General features: G+C 43.4%; 1 protein-coding gene across 1 annotated transcript; it reads right to left on the bottom strand.

Moving 5' to 3' along the window:
• Positions 1–2,926: 2,926 nt before the first annotated feature.
• On the bottom strand, positions 2,927–18,574 carry ZCCHC8 (zinc finger CCHC-type containing 8). Its single transcript, XM_077308563.1, has 14 exons — positions 18,220–18,574; positions 16,135–16,177; positions 15,421–15,495; positions 14,577–14,682; positions 13,523–13,600; positions 13,098–13,201; positions 12,548–12,613; positions 10,840–10,900; positions 9,768–9,910; positions 9,227–9,381; positions 8,409–8,530; positions 7,228–7,311; positions 5,530–5,644; positions 2,927–4,383 (listed from the first exon to the last, which is right to left on the bottom strand). Exons 1-14 carry the CDS (start codon positions 18,389–18,391, stop codon positions 3,569–3,571), a joined length of 2,139 nt encoding a protein of 712 aa, XP_077164678.1. The 5' UTR covers positions 18,392–18,574; the 3' UTR covers positions 2,927–3,568.
• Between the last annotated feature and the right edge of the window lie 744 nt (positions 18,575–19,318).

Genomic DNA, 19,318 nt, shown 5'->3' with positions numbered 1-19,318 from the left:
GTTTTTCAGGCTGTGGCCCCCTTCATGGCCTCCCAGGGGGCCATATAGCCCCTGTGGAGAATGGTTTTTTTGTGGGGGGGTGGGGGATCTTACGCCCTACTATCCCATGTGCTTATATTCTTATGTCACAGGGTACTGGATTTAATTTACAACCAGGATTCTAGATGTAAGAAAGGAGAAAGCCAGCCAGGTTTTAAAGCTCCATTTTAGGTTAGTTAAAAACAATTCTTCATGGGAGCCTCTGTGCAAAACTGGATAGAACTGATGCCTGTCCAGGTTCAACGTAACTGTGACCAGGCCCTACTGAAACCGATAGTATAAGTTCATCTTGATGGATTTAAAGCCCTCTTGTTCCCAAGAAGACTCAGTCATGACGCCTCCCAGCTGGATCGAGGCCACCGCAGAACTGTTTGGATCATGAAACTGTTCCAGATAGGTCTGTGCAAGTAGTCATTGAGGTGGCTGTGGAGGAGAGGTGCCAGCCAAGAATGCCTTGCAAGAGCAGAGATGCGTGGGAAAGCTGCTTTAGCTGTGCTTCCCACCTCCCACGTGCTTCACGTCAGTTATTTTTAATAATCTAACCTAGATGTTCTCATAACACACCCACATCCAAGGCTAAAAACAATTAACAGGAGCTGGCCATGATAGAGAGTCTCTGCGCAGTAGCTACACGTTTTGGTAGAACGTGAAAGATGGGAAGCTAAACGAATTGTTAACAAAAGAGGAGACTAAAATGAGAAGGAAAGCCAGAAGACAGGAAGACACAGGAATTACATATATGGAAGAAGGGCAGCCACGAAAACAAGCATGTTTGCTTCAACATATCATTTAAGAATCCCAAAAAAGCTGGTTAGGAATCTTTGACTGGAGTGGAAAAGAACTGCAATGGAAAGCGAAGTTTCACTAGCTCCAAAACTGACAAACGACCTACGTACTTAGTAGTATATACTTCCAATTATCTGTTTCCTGCATTTATAGCCTATCTTTCTTCCCAGTGGGGACCAAAAGCAGTTTGCTTCCTTCTCCACTTTATCCTCACAACCCTGTGAGGTAAGTTAGGCTGAGAGTGACTTGCCCAAGTTACCCAACAAGCTGCCACGGCAGAATGGGGATTTGAACCAGGGCCTAATCCAACACTCTTTAACCATGGCACTGTGCCAGCATCCCAAATGTCCAAAAAACTATATTCTCAAGAAGTCCTACAGACATCCTGCAGAAGGAGGCCTGACCATGAATTGCAGGTTGGGACAGCAGAGGGCGTGGCTTGCCTAGTAAGGTCAAAGGCATTCTCACTTGTTGCTCCCGCCCACCTTAGGGAATGGGCTCCCACCCTCCTAGCTTTCTGACAACTATGCAACATGGAATAATTCAGGAAAGCAGTTTTGCATAGCGAGTTAGGTCTCTACTGTATCCAAAGGGTTCAGAAAGCAGGGAAACGGACTGTGGGTGACACTACCCTGCCTTGCACCTGCTGTCTGTATGATCCTGAAACGTCATTTCTGCAGCATTGCTTTAACCTGTCATGTAAATGCTTACCCTTTGTTTCAGTTGTTTCCAGATTCCTGCTATCCAAAACCTACTGCTTTTCTGACTAGCCCATCCTGCTGATTGTACTGGATAATCTGTCTTGAGTCTCAGTGCGAAAGCCAGACTATAACAACAAATAATAAATCAAGACGGATGGCTGTGTTAGTCTGTCTGTAGCAGCAAGGAAAAAGCCAGAGTCCAGGAGCCCCTTCAAGACTAACAACATCGGTGGTGGGGCAGGAGCTTTCATGATGGAGCATGATGGGTGGCCATGTTATAGTCTGTCTGTAGCAGCAGAAAACAGCAGGAGTCCAAGAGTCACTGTTCATTTCTGCAGTTCTGAAGAACTGAAAACTCATGGCCTGCCACAAATTTTGTTAGCCTTTAAGATGTTCCCAGACTCTTCTCTTTTCTATAAATAATAAATAATGGTTAAGGAGAGATTTGGGCTCAGCTTTCTACACGTCTATGTGACGAGATTCACAAAGCTATTAAAAGTACAGGAGTCCTGTCTTCCTTCACATCTGGCCACTCTGGGGATGGGGAACCAACGGTAAAAGGAAAACTACTCACTTCTTGTTTGACAAAAGCGATTCGTCTTACCATGGAGCAGAGTCTGGAAACCAAAACAAGTCAGCAGTTAAGAACACTTCAGGCTGCGTATTTGCTTTCCACAAGGCAGTTCACAAAAGCCAATCCTTGCTTGGACAGGTTTAAACAGAAATTTGCTGCTCCACCTGCTTTATCAAAGATAGTTAACCCTTCAGATGGGGACCACCATTCTGCTTGGTTATGCTTATATCCACCTGCAAGGGATGAACCGTACAATTAAGCTACAAATTCTATTTCAAAGAGAGGGTGTAGGAAGGGCTGCTGCTGAAGCTGAAGTACCTTACTTGCCAATTAAAAAGGGCACCTGGATAAAATCTGCTCTGCAGCATGATTGACTACTATGCAACTCCCAAGAATCCAAAAGTGTGTATAGCATATGCAGAGATAGATCAAGATGGGTCGCTTTAAGTTGGTAATTGCAGAAAAGAGCAGGAGTCCTGGAGGACCTTAAAGACTAACAAAATTTGTGGCAGGGAAAGAGCTTTCCTGAGTCACGGTTCACTTCTTCAGATACAGCTAGATACAGATACCCCTAGCTGTATCTGAAGTGTGCAGTGACTCACAAAAGCTCTACCCTGTCCCAAATTTTGTTACTCTTTAAGATGTGGACTTTTTTCAACCATACACAAGAGTCTCTATACATAGCTTGTGGTTTGTAATGTGACAAAGATTGCTGTGCGACAAAAAACTCCATAATGTCACTGAAGTGCCATATTCTCCCACTCACCGAACCGTATTTTCTAACAAGGGGCTCTCTTCTGTTCACTTGAATGGTTAGATACACAAATTACGAAAAAAATCTGGTTTATTAAACCTCTGTACACTGGCGTCGACATAATGTACAGCAAGTTCAAAATATCTGACGATGTTACAAAAATGCAGAAGTGGCACTAAAAAAAAATTTGTTTTTTTACCACCATAAATTATTTATAAAACTCTTCCAAAATGGTAGAGATCATTGCCAAGTAATCCCTGATTATTCCTGTTTAATTGCCAGAATTTCTTATTTTAAAATGGGGGAAAGCATCTTAAAAAGTGTAGAACCTTTTCAAAGCCACTGGCAGGAAAGCGTATCTACAGGACGAGCAGCTTGGCATGAAAAGCAAAGCCTTTGTTTACACAGCGCAGACAAACAACCCACGGTGGCTGCTGAAACTCACAAGTCAAAAGAGAGCATTAAGAGAAACAGATATTCGGAGCGCATTTCCTGACGCATCAGCGAATGCAACACGTTGACTAATTCTTTCATCTATGAGTGGAAACATTTGTCTCTCGCGGAAGCCCTGCATGTTGGACTTTGAAAAACCATTTGCGGAAGAACAAAGCGGCAGTGTTCGTAGATGACTGAAAGAAAATACGGAGGAGTATCACGTGCTCAAGGACAGACTTTGTTTCTTTCCTCTACGGCTGCATCGAAACGGCAGGGCAATTAAAGGGAAGGCTTCTTGCTCTTCTGCTGGTTCCTGGGAGAGTTCTTTAACACACTTCTGATTCGGAGGTATATCCCGGTGGATTCAGCCATATTTTCAAATTCAAAAGGTGTTATTCCCGCAGCAAACTTGCTCATGTCAGGGACAGGGCTTGCGTTTTTAGGAGACTCTTGCATAACGGTGACTGCAGGAGAGCTGCCTCCATCCTCCCCTTGGCTTATTTCACACACGGAGATGGAGGGGCAGTTCTCAGCTACGCCTTCTTCAGAATTCACCTGGCTGGGCGGTTCTTCTTCTTCTTCCTCTTCCCCGGTTAAGTCAACCATTTCATCAGCTGAACTCTGTTTCTCTTCAGACTGTTCGGCTGTGGGTATCAGCGCGGTACCATCTAAGGTTTCAGGCCCTGATTCCACCAACGTCTTACATGCCGTGTCTTCTGGAAGAATCTCTGGCTCAGTTCTAAGCGGTGATGATGCAACCGAGTTCCCTGTTAAAGGAGTTCCTGCAGGGATCTCAGAGTCACTATTGGCGCTGTCTGCCTGCTCGAGGGCTGCCCAGATCAGACGCTGCTGCTCCTCAAGTTCTTCCAGGGTCAAAGTGTCCTCGTTCTCTATTCTCACTGAAGCAGAATCGTTGGGAGTATTCGAAGGTGGTGTGGACGGAGGTGGCTGAGGAGGGGTGAAGTTGGGGGGAGTGCAGGGAGGGGTCCCTCGGGGCAAAGGGGGAGGAGTTGCATTCATTGGAGACCCAGGAGGCAGCGGAGGCTGGAACTGGAAGCCATCGTACCCAGGGGAACCCTGCAGCAGCTCTAAATCTGGAACGATGAAAAGGCAAATACTGATGCATCTTAGGTGCCCTTATAATGCGCATGTAATTAAAGCATCTTAAAATCAAACTATAAACATCAGTGGAATTAAAAATAAATAAGATTTACCAATGACAATCAAACTGTTTGCAACGGCAGCAGAGCTGGAGCATTTAAACAATCAGAGACCAAATGCCTGGCAAAACTAAACTGTTTCTCCTGCATACTGCAGACAAGGCAAGTAGAGAGGAAGAGCTCTCCAAGGCAGAGCTGTATAATGGATTGCTATAGAATGGGTCTAGCATCTGCCTCAGGAAAATAGGAGACAGGAAGGTCCATATGGAAGCAGATGATTCCTTCTCAGTAACTTGCGTCCAGACCTTTTAAGCTATTAAAGGCCAAAATAATGAATTGCATCCAGAAACAGCTCAGTAACTAGGAAGAAAACTTATTTAGAAAATCTCTGGACTGCTATTCCAATCCCTGAAAGCAAGCTGCCGGAAGTATTATGGATGAATTGAAATTTCTAGACTGTCTTCAAAGACAAGGTCAAAAAATGGGGTCACAGCGGTCTGATTTGGATGACAGTGGCCATGAGCCTGCAGATGTCACTGAACAATCACCTGAAGATGACAGAAAATCACTCTTTGCTGTTGTTGGTTAGCATCTGTAAAATCACAAACCTTGGATTATAGAGCTGCCAGATTCTTGCAGCCACTCCTGTAGTCCTATGTAATTTGTTATTTTTATATCATCCAGGTAACTTTTTTAATGAACGCATTTCTGAGACTGCATGTATTCTTGTGTATTCTTGTGCTGGCCTTTTAAACTAACAAAGCATTAATTCATTCATTTGCAAAGCTGGAGCTTGGAGCTCCTCCAAACTATGAACCTGAGTCTCAAGGGGACACATTAACCTGCTCAAGACACACACTTCAGCATGGCTGCCATTTCAGTTCATTCCCACTTAGCTCTGCTCTTCTTCAAACAATTTTTGAGTTGGTTTTCAACAGGCGGTATTAGGCTGGGGCTCAGACAAAATGGAATGAGGTTTTAAAAACCCAGTGGCAAGGTAAGTCGGAAGAGCCACTGAAACCATTCTTGTTCTGCGCGTTATATATTTGCATCCGATTTTTGAAAAATGTGAGGACATACCAGAATCCACCTCCATATCCGCTGATGATACTTCAGTATTGTTTCTTTTCTGCCTTTTTGAATTATGAGAGCTCTGGTGAGGCGAAGGCCTTTTATGGCTGGACTTTGGACTTCCCTGACAAAGGATCAGAAAGCAGTATGAGAAATAAGAGAACCACAAGGTTGCATGCATCCCTCGCGGGTTGTAGCCATAGGGAAACAAGGCTGTGACGACCTGGCCCCTATAGTGGTAATCTAAACACCCTCAGACCATTTTTAATTTGGTTTAAATACACTTCTAGTCCTTTAACTTGCACATAACTATTCCCACCTGGCCAATAACAGCAGAGGTATCAGGATGCCTGACAAGTGTTCACTTTTCATAAAGTAAAATTAAAACATATTTAGGGAGCACATTATCTCTGCATAGCCAATCACTCCTGCAACCTAAATTCTTCTGGTCAAGGAGTAGGTGATGTTTATATCCCACTTTTCAGCCAAAGTTAGGGCCTTCAAGGTGCCAAACAGGTAAGAAGACATTAAAATCCATTAAAAAAAGAGACATGCCTATGTGACAGCAAATTAAACAAAATCTACGACAAATCTAGACATCCAATATGGAGGGAGGAAATAACTGAGTCATTTCTCTTGTCTCTTCCCTGCCCAGTGATACTCTAGCATGCCTTCAGTGGCTGTAATTATATCTAACTGCCGCCTCCACTGTCATTGTTACCTGCAGTCTGCCTCTCTTCCTGGGACAAGGCAGATTACAAGTAGACAAAAAATGCAGTCAGTCAGTGGATTCCGAAAGCGGAAAACATTTGACTCCAACAGCAACAATCCCTAATAAGGCAAAGCAATGTAGTTGGGCTGGGACTGCGGGACAGAGGAAAGAATGAACCCCAATATACCTTGTGAAGGCAGGCAACTGATTGATGCAGGAACACCTCCTTAAGCTCACCGTCTCTGCATTAAATGAGGACCTGCAGAGTGTGCCCAGTGAACACTGGAAATATTTCCCTTAATGATGGGGGGGTGGTTTTTGGACACAGTACAAGATATTTTTATTCCCAATAGAAGATTTTGGTGGCAAGATTGATGAAAACAAAACGCACATGTGATCAGCATGCTATTATCAGCCCAGGCTTCTAACTTGCCCGTATTCCTCTAAAGCAGGCAGGACAGGAACCTGGAAGGCGGTTCCTCCCAACACCAGATGACCTTTTGTGATTGTATGATTAGCCTCACCTGCTTGGGGCAAGGGAGAGGAATAAGCTAGTCCTCAGGACACTTTCTGCCACCCAATGGAGGATAAAACTTTAAACAAAGTAAGAATGGATACTGGCTTTGGCGGAATACATCAATTTACCAGACAGATTCCCCACTCCTCCTCCCCATGCAGCCAGCTGGGTGACCTTGGGCTTGTAAAAGCCCTGCTAGTGCTGTTCTGACCAAGCAGTCCTGTCAGAACTCTCTCAGCCTCACCTACCTCACGGGGTGCCTGCTGCGCGGAGAGGGATGGAAGGCGATTGTAAGCTGTCCTGAGACTCCTTTGGGCAGTGAAAAGTGGGGTATAAAGACCACCTCTTCTTCATATCTACGAATTCTTAACTCAATCAACAGAATTTCATTGGGGAGAGAAGGTAGAAGACAGAAGACTTCTATTAACTGGAAGCATCAGCATGCACAAGTTTTACTGGCACATATAAATGCATTCACCGAACGGTAGGTAGAAAGATAGTGGGCAAATATATCTTTCTGCTGAGATGGTTGCATGGGTATAGAGCCGAAAATCCGCCATTCCTGCAGCAAAAAGAAATGAAAGGCTAATATTAGGAAATTGAGCTATTAAACAAGCAAGGTGGTCTTAATTGTTTGATGTATTATCACACAGCATTGTTATACGTATTCAGCGTAATGCAAATCTGAACTGAAACCCAACCTTAACAAAGTCAGAACTCAAAAGGTGAGCTATAAAACAATATAAAAATTATAATGAATCTTTATTAAAGTGCACCAATATGGTAAAAACTATACAGATCTCACTGCACATGAACAGACCAAATGTGTCTCGACACACATGGGTCTTCCTCAGTGGTCAATATTATTATACAAGGCACTCCTTTCTAAAACCAATTCTGAAGTTTAGCTGGGTGGTCAAGGGTGTTGCCCCAACAAATACTTCTATAGTGTTTCTTTTTGGAGCCCACCTTATAAGATATATAATAATAAAGGACCACCACTCTCAGGTATTGTCTTATGCTGCACAGAGAGCGCATGACATGTGTATCAGAAAAAAGAACAAAAAACACTAAATTTGAAGCTAAAAGGGGCTGGGGGATCTTTGGAGGTTTTTAACCAGGAGCTAGATGGTCGTCTGCCATCAATGCTGATTCTATGACTCACTATGAATTTAGGATGCTCCTGAGAAGTAAGGACAGGTAGACCTGAGCCAGTGCTCAGTTCTCATGGCCCTTTCTTACAAAGCCAGGGTCACGCTGATTGCTATTTTGGGGTCTGGAAGGAATTTTCCTCTAGCCTAGATGGGTCCAGGGATCCTGGAAGTTTCTTTTCTGGGGTCACTGAGGGACCAGGGGAGGAAGAGGTAGTTGTAAATTTCCTGCACGGTGCAGGGGTTGGAATAGATTATCCTTGACGCCCCTTCCAGCTCTATGTTTCTAGGAGCCAAGGAATTCAGAAGCATCAACAGGACTGTGTGTGCCCAGTGTAATTTTCTGTTCTTTGAAGACCATGCTGTATCAAATTGATTTTGAAAGTCCCCTCAATTGCTCAAGACTAAGAAAACTGCAGCTGCAAATCACTCTTGGGGGTATAGAACTAGTCAAACTGTTCCTTGAATCTAGGACAACACAGCAACTGTACAACTCTCTTGTACTTACATCTGAGACTCCACTTGGCGTGGATATATTAAAACCGGGGTAGTTTACCAACTTGGAGACATCATATGTGACACACCGGTTCTGTTGGCAGTATTCTTCCTCCTCAGTTTCACCGCTAGATGCTGGAACAAACAGTTACCAATGTTGTTGACACAAAAAGTACCTGGTGCATACAGCCGCCTGCTTTTTGCAGTGCTGAATCACATAATGGATGGATTCTGCAACCCTTTGAATATTAAGGAACAGAGCTCCCTATAGCTCGTCAAGCTAGAATGGGCCATTTCTTTATGCTCCATGAAGAAAAGGTCGACTTAATGCCAGGAAGAAATCCAAGGAAGAAACAGTTCATGAGGGTTAGGAGAAAGAACATCCTAAGTGTGAAACAGACTGAAAGCTGACAAATTCTAGCATACGCAAGAGAGATTTATCAAAGGGCATACAGTAAAGCCCTATGGTCAGCAGATCCTCCCCCCACTAAAATCTATTCCCATAGATATTGACACTTCCCTTACGCATTTCATTGTGACTCTTCAAAAACTCATCATTTTCAGTTCTCCGTGTTGATATGGAACATGAAAAACTTACAAAAGAAAGCAAGCTACAGAGCTTAGAAAATGCAAATCTTTTATTTATTTATTTATTTAGATTTATATACCGCCCTCCCTGAAGGCTTTTGATTAGAACAGGGTTGCCTAATACTGTAAGACTGGTAATTCTCACTATTGCAACTTTCAGAGTTATGCGCTATATCCAAAAAAACTAGAAATTTGTCTTGACTCTGGAAAATAATTTGTTAAGTAAACAGAACTAAAGCTCACCACTCATTTCACTTTTACCATCGTAGAGTGTTAGCCCAGATTTTTCCATTTCAGCTTCTTTGAGCCAACCTGGGGGATAGCCCAGCTGCCGCATCCGATAGATGAAGGGAGGAAGATTCTTCTCCGTGACACCAAGGGCATCCTGAAGCTCCTCACTACAGTAAAGGGGGAAAAATTCTGTAAGAAATACAGAGATGCTTAAACCCCCCCTCCCCCCCATAGGAGTATCATTGTCTTGGACTGCCAGCATTTCAGAAGTTCATACACTTAGTACACTGGGAATAACATGGTAATGACCGCAGGCCACACTGGAATTGTAACATATGATGGAGAAGTGTGCCCAATTTCAGGAGCATTTGGGTCCAAAATTTCCCTTCCATCCTGAGGTTGTCCTTGGGAATTGGTGCTCACAGCATAAAGCTCTCCTGATACCGAATTTATCTAATTTGTATTTGCAGAATAATCTGCTTAATTCCGCTAATGAATGAGTCAGTACTAGGCTATGGAAGACACGGTGTTTATTCAGTGGAAGAAATGTTACCTAATTATCCCTGGTCTGAACCTTCCGAACCTTTCTTCAATTTCTTCGGCATGGTATCGCTGCTGGTAGTTCTGGTTGCTTGCTTCCCCACAAGCCTCCATGAATTGTTTTCTTTTTTCATTTATACGGGCAGCATTTCGTGGCTGAAATATAGTTGAGGAACAAATCAAGGAAATACCAACTTCCAAGTGATGTGCACAATTTATTTTGACTGACCTGTGGCATGCACAAATTTAATCCCGATTGACTTGTAGCACTATGGCCCTTTCTAGAACTGTTTGGTCTTGGAGGGAGGACTTGTTGGGGTCAGGCCTGGCAGCAACCATGGGATGACTTGATCCCACATGAGTTCCGTGACTCAACCAGGCCCAGCTGCTCACTACACTTCAACCGCAGCCACCCCATGAAAGCCAGTGTGGTGCAGTGGTTAGAGTCTCAGACTAGGATCTGGGGGACCCTGGCTGGAATATCTCCACCCTGCCACGCCTGCTGAGTGATCTTGGGCCAGACACACCCTCAGCCTAATGTACCTCAGAGAATAGTTGTTAGGATAAACTGGAAAACAATTATGTAAGCTGCTTTGGGTCTACACTGTGAAAAAGTCAGAGATCAAATGTAGTAAAAATACTCCACAAATATAGCTGAAGACGGGGGTTGATAAAATACAGGTTGGTGAGCAGGTGGAAAGGAGAAAAGGAAGAAGGGTGAGGTGAAGACATGGGATCTGCCAAAAGAAGGGAAAGAGGAAAAATCATGGGAAGGGAAATACAGGGAAACCAAGGGGCTCCTCACTAGTCCTTGGGAGTTCCCTACCATGCCACTGGACACGCCTGGCAGCCAGCACTACGCTCAGCCAGTCTGTTCCCAGGGGGAGGATGCCAGGAGTAGGGAACCTGGTTGGGGCAGGGGATAAAGGTGGGTTGGCTGGTGAGTGTGAGAAGAGAAAGGCAGGTAAAGGGGAATAATTTTTAAAGCCAATGCTTCCAAATTTGCCCATATTTAGCTGTTAACTACATATCAGTGTGTTGTAGTAGATATAAAGAACTCTTGTGACAAGACTGGAATATTTTACCTGTGGACAATCTTTCATTTGATGGTCTTCGCATCCGCAGTTGAAGCAGTGAGGTTTTGGCCTGGTTGTAAGAGTATTAACAAATTTACAAGGCAACTCTAATGTTAGGTTGTTAAATGCGTAATAAGTGCAGAGGGGTTCATTGTCCTTTTAAAAACAAAAACAGTAATTCCACAAAACATGATCTCGAATAAGAATGCTCAAGATTAACAGTTTAACCCTATGCAGAGTTACTCCAGTCTAAGCCTATTAAAACCAAGGAGGCTGAAATAATGCCACAGAGGCTTGCATGGGAGGTTTACCAACAGCTGTGCCGTCATCAGTATTGCAACCAAGCCACGCTTGAGTCTGAGGTCTGGATATAGGCCACAAAAGTATGCCTTTAAATTTATGTTCAACGACAAATACCAATAGCCTAATGCTGTACCTCAAATTATGTTCACAGAATTTAAACAATATAGGATACAAGATATATTAAGAAAATATCACATGGAAAGATGTGTGTTTTTTGTGTAATGCTATAAGCAATCAACCATATACAAAGCGGATTTCCATCAAGAATCTGAAAAGATGTTTTCCTCTCTCCCTTACCTATTTATTTATTTATTCTGGATGGATAATCCCAAGGTATACTCTTCAGTTTCCTGCTCAAAGCAGATGGCAATGGAAACGTCACAATATTTTTAAAAAGCCATTAGAAAGTCACCATCCATAAACAGCATAGAAGCCATCCATAAAACAAAAACAGAAATTTCTTAACTAAGAATCATTGTCAAGCTCTAATACCAGCAATGATTTATTTTTCAAAAATATCTGAGAAGCATCTGATTTATTTATTTAGGAGACCTCTATGTCAGCTTTTCACATCCTGCTTGAAGCAGCTTATAATTAAGAGTTGGTTTTTATATCCCCCTTTACACTACCCTAAGGAGTCACAAAGCAGCTTACAATCACCTTTCCTTCCTCTCCCCGCAACAGAGACCCCGTGAGGTAGATAGGGCTGAGAAAGCTCTGATAGGACTGCTCGGTCAGAACAGCACTATCAGGGCTGTGACAAGCCCAAAGCCATCCAGCTGGCTGCACGTGGAGGGGCAGGCAATCAAACCTGGCTCACCAGATTGGAAGCACTTGCTCTTAACCACGACACCACGCCTTAACACTTCTGTTTGAAATGTCATGCACGCACCATTCCCCATCCCACCAGATTAAAATAAAATCCTCAAATGCTGTATTATCAAATTAAGCTACTGGCTCAATCTACTTTACAGTATCCTTCTCAAGGATTTGTATACACCATTCCTTCAGCACATTCAGAAAACCATTCCCTTAAGCAGGATTTTTAGCTGGCATTTCTAGCTAATGAACTAATTTTTGTGAGATGCTGAATTAGACGAGAGAGACAAAGTCAGCAACATAAAAAGCTACTTCAGGTCAACCAAGCCCCATGGCTTTCAAGTACCTACTTGGGACTCTGGGGGTTTCCTGTCAGAACATCTCTCTCTCACCTCCCTTCCCAATAATACCAAACCTTATCACAAAATATTTTAGAAACATCTCTCCATTTAAAGAAAGGAAAGTCACATGCACAAGCCCAAATCTCCTGCTGGGCACAGGGAGCTAAATTGCATGGCTCTTAGGAACCAGACGACATCCTCTTGTAAATCATATCCTAACCACAATACAATTCAGATTTAAGAGCAATACAAACCTTTTAGGCTTCACTTGTATCTCTTGGCCATCTAGAGAAAGAATCTGCGTGAAAACTTGCTGGTATCTTAAAGAGTTCAATAAGGAATTGCCATTGTATGAAGCAGAATGGAACTTCAGTTAACATATTTGTAACTAGCCCCCAAATTAATGCAGAATATAAGCTCAAAACCAATGTTAAGAAGATGGTGAGATACTGCTTTTTTTTGGAGGGGGGGGGGAAACAGCTCTGCGAGTCTTTAAAATATGTGGTTTCTTTCTAGCAAAGGTTAATCTGACAAACATATCATGTTGCTGGCCTTGCCCTCCTTTCCCCCAGAAATGTAACATCAAACAGCATTTTTAGGTTAAAGCATGAAATCTACTTCTGGTGGACAGACTGTTCAATAAAAACTGTACGTACTGCATAATTTAAGGTATCAGAGATACACATTTTAGGATATCCAAAAAATGTACAGCTTGAGTCCCAACCTCTTTTAATATTGATAGCATTAAGTAGCAGTATTATTTATTAACAGAAAAAGGGAATGACATTTAACTAAATAGGATACTTGGGTATTTCCCATCCGTCTGTGAGCTGAGGATTTTCATTTAATATGGGTTGCCCCAGTTTATCAAGACAAAAATTGGTAAAATAGAACACACTCCCTATAACCTGTAGAAAGAGCCAGAAAGTGTCAGTATTTTATCAGATTGAAAGACAACATTTAAAACAAATGTGCTTAAATATTCCACAAATTTCTATTTTGATATGATTATGTACTTTAAAAAGAATGGTTTTGCAGTTTAAGGACAGGGAAATGTGATCTTAACACTCCCTGAATTATGCCCAGCCAATTACTATGAGATACACTCTTCCTAGAGATAGATATAACTAACTGCTGCGTTTCACAAGGTTATTTACAGATCGTTCTGGCAATTTTCTAGTGTCACTGCCACTCATACATATATATCACAAAACAGAAAAGTAACTTACACTAAAAGCTTCCTTCATTTTTTTGGATGGATTCGAGCATGTCACTTTATGGTCATCTTCCAGCACAAAACTAGAGGGCTAAGAAGAAAAAGAAGTTACAGCTTGCAGGCAGGGGAGTGGCAGGATTGAGTCTGTTCTCCCTTGCTGCTCCCTTGTGCCTTAACTCCCTCCCAAGGGTGCCAGTCCTCTTTTCCTCTTCAAAACTCAGCTCAAAATAGCAATGATATCCAGTGCTTATGTGAACAGGGATGGATGGTGCTTTTGTACATGAGAGTTTTCTGTGCACACTGGAAAGCACGTGGAACTCCTAATCAGTGAGTCTCCAATGCATTGTACCAAAACGAAGAGGAATACCGGATGATTTAAGTTGCTTCAAATACGGTGTATTGTTCTTCTAAATGACAAGATGATTTAGAGAGGCACTGTAGCTTTGTGCATTGTTTCAACAGAAATGTGCTGTCGCAGAAATGCAATGGGGAATTATTTATTTCTTTATCCATAAGAGATTATGTGATTGTCTGGATCTGCTGATTCAAGTTTGACTATTCTGTGTTCTGGATTTTTAATCACACCTGCAGTCCAGCCAAGACCTGCTGCTTGATAGTGCAATTCCATATTTGGAACGGCTAAGCCATCTCTCTTTTCTCATCTTGAAGTATTTTAAAACTTATTCTTGGTTTCCTGCCACTCGAAATAAATTTGTTTATCAGTCTTTGCCAATCTGTCAAAAATTTCCTCTATATATATGGGTAACACTTGAAATAAGACTTTTAATTTTGGTAATTCATTAATATAAACTGCTGAGATTATTTCCAACCAGGAATTTTAAAAGTTTTTCCATCTGGATAAATGTGCTTCTATAAATTTGAAAAATTATATCAAAGGTAATGCATATTTTAAAATTCTTTCTAAGGAGACGTGGTATACTGAAATTACTTAACTTTAGAGAGCAGGATAAAACTGAAATTACATTTCAATCACTACATTAATACACACACACATTATTATTATTATTATTGGATTTGTATACCACTTTCCCAAGTAGTAAAGATACCTGTGGCTTAACATTGAAGTACGTCTTGTCAGGTTCAGTTCTCTGCTGCTCGTCATATCTTTGAACTAAGCTAGATATAAAATCCTCTATTTCTTGATGGTATTGCCTGCATGAGAGATGATGAGAATAATTAAGCCTGCCCTGTTCATCTGTAAACCCTACAAGAAATGGCAAAATATACATCTCAGATTATTCTTTCCTACGCTAATCACACTGAGGACTTCATTCTGAAGATTTCTTTTGTAGATCATAAAGACGAGCTCTACACAAAACCTCTAACAAGATGAGAATGCACCTGTCTGACCCAGCGTGCTAGGGACACTGCAGAAGTCCTCTCTCTTGTAGGTTGAACAGAGTTGCTGCCTTCCAGGTGTGGGAGAAATCTCACTAGACTCTAATTCTAACATTCTGAATAGCCAAGTTACTTTGTATCACTGTTTAGGAATTAAACAAAATCCCAATAGGAAATTTGATTTAAATCACCCCACCCTGCAAGAAATCCAGCCCATCAAAAATAGCAATTCATCTTTAAACAATCCCTACAGCAAAAGCCTTCAGCCTTTTTAGACCCAGAATAACATGAGGCCCTTAATAAATTTATTAGCTATATACTTCTCTCTTTACTTTCTTGTTCTCCTTTCTCTTCCCAACACAGTCTCCCTCCTTTCAAAAAAGCCCCCCCCCCCACACACAAAATAAAGGGAAGTGCTGCAACCAGAGAAAGCTGCCTTGGAGTGGGTGAAACAGATTGTGGTTCTTGATGCACCAACTGACATCCATCACTCTAGTCTGAAGTGTACACCAAACTAGAAACTCTGTAAAGGCCAAACTGAAATACACTTACTTTGAAATAGTGTTGTTCATAAATAAAATCTGTAACAACGGCCCGTCATATTTAGAGTCATCCACTGTAAGTCCGCTAAAAAAGAAATACAACATTAAACTCACAGCAGAACAATATTAATCAAATGCGTTTCATGTTGCTGAGGGTACCCACATCGCAAGAGAGTACAATGTAGCCATCTTATTTGGTCTTGATGCTATACAGCAGGGATAGTCAAACTGCGGCCCTCCAGATATTCATGGACTACAATTCCCAGGAGCCCCTGCCAGCAAAAGCTGGCAGGGGCTCCTGGGAATTGTAGTCCATGGACATCTGGAGGGCCACAGTTTGACTACCCCTGCTATACAGCATGCTAAGGATAACTTACACTGCTTGGAGCGGTGACCATCCAGAAGAAAGTTCCATAATTCAGAGCTCAGACAGCATGTCTTCACCCCCATCCCACCAAGGGTCAGTGGTTCTCACAGCCCAAGTATGCTCTGCTGTCATTTAACAACTCTGAATAAATCCTTCTTTTGCAACCACTTAATCCACACTGGGGAAGATAATTAAATAATTGATTTTTATTGCTACACAAATCCAATAGGCAGTGCCAAAAGAAATCTGTGATCTGCCTGAGAATTTGCCATGCCCAGAATTGCCCTTTGAATACTAGCTGCCATGTCTCTATTGAAATACAAAACACCTCTGATAAACCGAGCAACTGAAACATACCTTGGTCGTGTTAGTATTTTCAGCTTTCTTCTGAGTTCACGATGTTCATAATTTGTTAAGGAATTTAAAGTTACACTCTTAACTGAGAAAAAATGTTTGAAATTATCACCCCAGCCACCCCAGTTCAGAACTCGTCAGAAATAATTAGAACCAGAGCTTCAGGTGTAAATGTAAACAAAACACAGCACTGATTTATATGACAGAGGCTCATTAAGGAATATTATTTATTATAATATTATATTTGAGGGAAGGGGGTTTGAGAACGTTATATGAAATATGCCTTCTCAAACTCTTAAGGTTATGCCATTCGAGAACTGCAGACAACTAACAACCATTGTGAGTGCTGGGTAAAATTTTGAATAAAGGTTATCTTGTAAACTTGCTTTTGGAAGAATGAGATTCCCCTTTACTAGGTAGTTTTGGGGTCTGATCTTTATCTTTCAAGTATAAATAAAAATAAAATATAAGAATAAAAAAGCAAAATAAATAAATAAATTCAATAGTTACATAAGAAACCTATATTCAACAGACGCTGCTCTCCCTGGCCTACTGGCTGTGCCTGGGCGGGGTTCAGTGGATTAACTTGCTGCAATCCTTACAACAGCCCTGTCAAATAGGCCAGATCAGAAAGGACAAAGCTTGCCTAAGAGAGCTCTTGGTAGAGATACTATTTGAGCCTGGAACACTCTGCATCTCAGCTCATCCATCCACTTAAGTCAGGGGTAGTCAAACTGCGGCCCTCCAGATGTCCATGGACTACAATTCCCAGGAGCCCCTGCCAGCATTCGCTGGCAGGGGCTCCTGGGAATTGTAGTCCATGGACATCTGGAGGGCCGCAGTTTGACTACCCCTGACTTAAGTACTATAATACACCTAAGAGCAAAAGATTCACAGCGAAGTACCGACATCACTCAAACCAAGGGGATGTAGCAGCTAGTTTCACACTAAATTCAAATCCCTATTCTACCAAGGCATTTTACTGGCTTATGTTGGGCCAGTCACACACTTGGTCTAGCCTACCTCATAGGGATGTTGCTCTGAGGAAAAATGGAGAGCAGGAAAATGCTGCTGCAAAGTGCTTTGGTCCTCCTTGGGGAGCAATTTAATAATCAAAAAGCCCATCCACCTCCCCAAGCAGTGCATTTTCAGAGCATCTGGTGTATCGTGGATGAGAGTGGCGGCTTCTAATCTGACGAGGCGAGTTTGATTTCTGCACACCTTCATACACGGCCAGCTGGGTGACCGTGGGTTGGTCACTGCCCTGCTAGAGCTGTTCTCACACCGCAGTTCTGTCAGAGCTCTCTCAGCCTCCTCAACCTCACAGGGTGCCAGTTGTGAGGAAAGGAGGGGAAGGTGACTGTCAGCCACTTTGAGACTCCTTGGGGCACTGAAATGCGGGATATAAAAGCCACCACTTCTTTCATATAGCCCCAAGTGGGCCTTGATGCCAGCATCTCAGTGGCAAGCCAGAAAGACATACCTGTCAACATTGCCAAGGGAAAAACTGCGCTTATTCCCAGAATTAAACTAAATTCTAAAGGTGACACTGGGTGGACCTAGCAGACCCCAACACACACACACATATATATAAAATCAGAGTCCAGTAGGACCTTGAAGACCCACAAAGATTGATTCAAGGCCTGAGCTTTCGAGTGCAAGCACTCGAAAGCTCACGCCTTGAATCAATCTTTGTGGGTCTTCAAGGTCCTACTGGACTCTGATTTTATTGAGCTACTTCAGACATGCACGGCTCCTCATTTGATTCTACACACACACACACATTATATACATTATATTATTATAATTATATTATGCAAGAGGTCACTTAGAAAGGCGTGCGCGCGGGGGACCCGGGGCTCCAACCCACGCAAGTTTAAGCAGGAGGGCTAGAAACCGCGCGCCGCACCGCCTTCCCCGCGACCGGCCGCGCTCCCAGCCGCAGAGAGAGAGGGAAGGGCGGCGGGGGCGCCGTGAGGGGAGAAGCCGAGGCCGGCCACACAGCCAGCCAGCCATCCAGGCGGCCGCCACCCCCGTCCCGCGCCCTCCGGCGAGCGAGGCCCGGCGCGGCGCGGCGCGTGAGGATATTCTCGGCCTGCAGGCCCCGCACGGTCTCCTGGCAGTCCCGCAGGCGCTGGCGGAGCTCCTCGGTCTCGTCGCCGAAGCGGGTGTGCAGCGGCTGCGCGGGCGTCTCGGCGGCCTCGTCGCCGTCCAACTGCTCGAAGAGCTGGCGGTCGCCGAAGTCCACCTCAGCCGCCATCTTAGGGCGGGTAGAGGAAGTGCGTCGCCGGCCCGCCTGCCCGCCCGCCCGCAGGCCGCGAGGGAGGAGGGCGCCGAGCCCGGGGCGAAGAGGGAGACGCCGGCAGAGGAAGCGGGCCCGGCCCGGGGAGCGAGGTCTTCAAGGCGGCGGCCGCCTGCGGAGGAACTACAGCTCCCGAGATGCAACGGGACACGGCCCCGCTAACTCTTTCGTAAGCCCGAGGGATCAGGCTGTGCTGGGGGTTGTAGTTCGGCCCGAGTCGAGTCGTGTTCCGCCATACTTTGAAAATACTGTCCCAGCTGCATGGCGGGAGATGTAGTTTTAAGATATGGCGGAACAACGCGCACCCCGCTTCTTTTTATTTCCTGCTTCCTCAGAAAATTACGGGTATACGTTTTGCAAAATAAGTTTCTTAAAAGCTTCAATAGTGAATTAACAGCTTATAATAAGTATTTAAATAAGGGGGTTTCGGGCGACTGGCCTTGTTGATCTGAAGTAACAGAACAAAGTTTGAGTCCTGGGGCACCTTTAAGATCAAGGAAGTCTCATTCTGGGTATTACTCTCCTGTGCATGTGCATTTCTTCAGAACGCTTATGCCCAAAATAAATAGCAAGTGGCTGTATTCTACCAATATTATCTTAAATTGTCAAAGTGGACCACAGAAGCAATTGCCAGTCATGTGACCTTTTATGAATGAAGACCATCCAAAAGATCACAAAGCAACGCCAAAAGATAACAAAACTCCAGAATTCTGTTGGGATTGAAAAGCCAACGTATGGAGGCTTAAAACTGAACACACAGCGCACTATCAACTTAACTGAATTAGTGTCCTACTGTACCTGAAAAAGTGAGCTGTGTATCATCTTTAAGGTGCCACAAGACTCGTTTTATTTAATCAGACTAGGATGTCCAAAACATGTTTCAAG

The sequence above is a fragment of the Paroedura picta genome, chromosome 13 (assembly GCF_049243985.1).
Source record: "Paroedura picta isolate Pp20150507F chromosome 13, Ppicta_v3.0, whole genome shotgun sequence".
NCBI classification, from domain to species: domain Eukaryota; kingdom Metazoa; phylum Chordata; class Lepidosauria; order Squamata; family Gekkonidae; genus Paroedura; species Paroedura picta.
Note: the sequence above shows the minus strand (reverse complement) of the source record. Positions and strands in the feature narration are given on the sequence as shown.

Bases quoted from the DNA above. Each gene is read 5' to 3' on its own strand.
- ZCCHC8 (XM_077308563.1), bottom strand. From the start codon at position 18,391: ATGGCGGCTGAGGTGGACTTCGGCGACCGCCAGCTCTTCGAGCAGTTG. The intron at 10,901-12,547 runs GTTTGTATTGCT...TCTTACAACCAG, and splicing joins ATACAAGTGAAGCCTAAAAG to GCCAAAACCTCACTGCTTCA. The intron at 9,911-10,839 runs GTAAAATATTCC...ACTATATTTCAG, and splicing joins AAATGAAAGATTGTCCACAG to CCACGAAATGCTGCCCGTAT.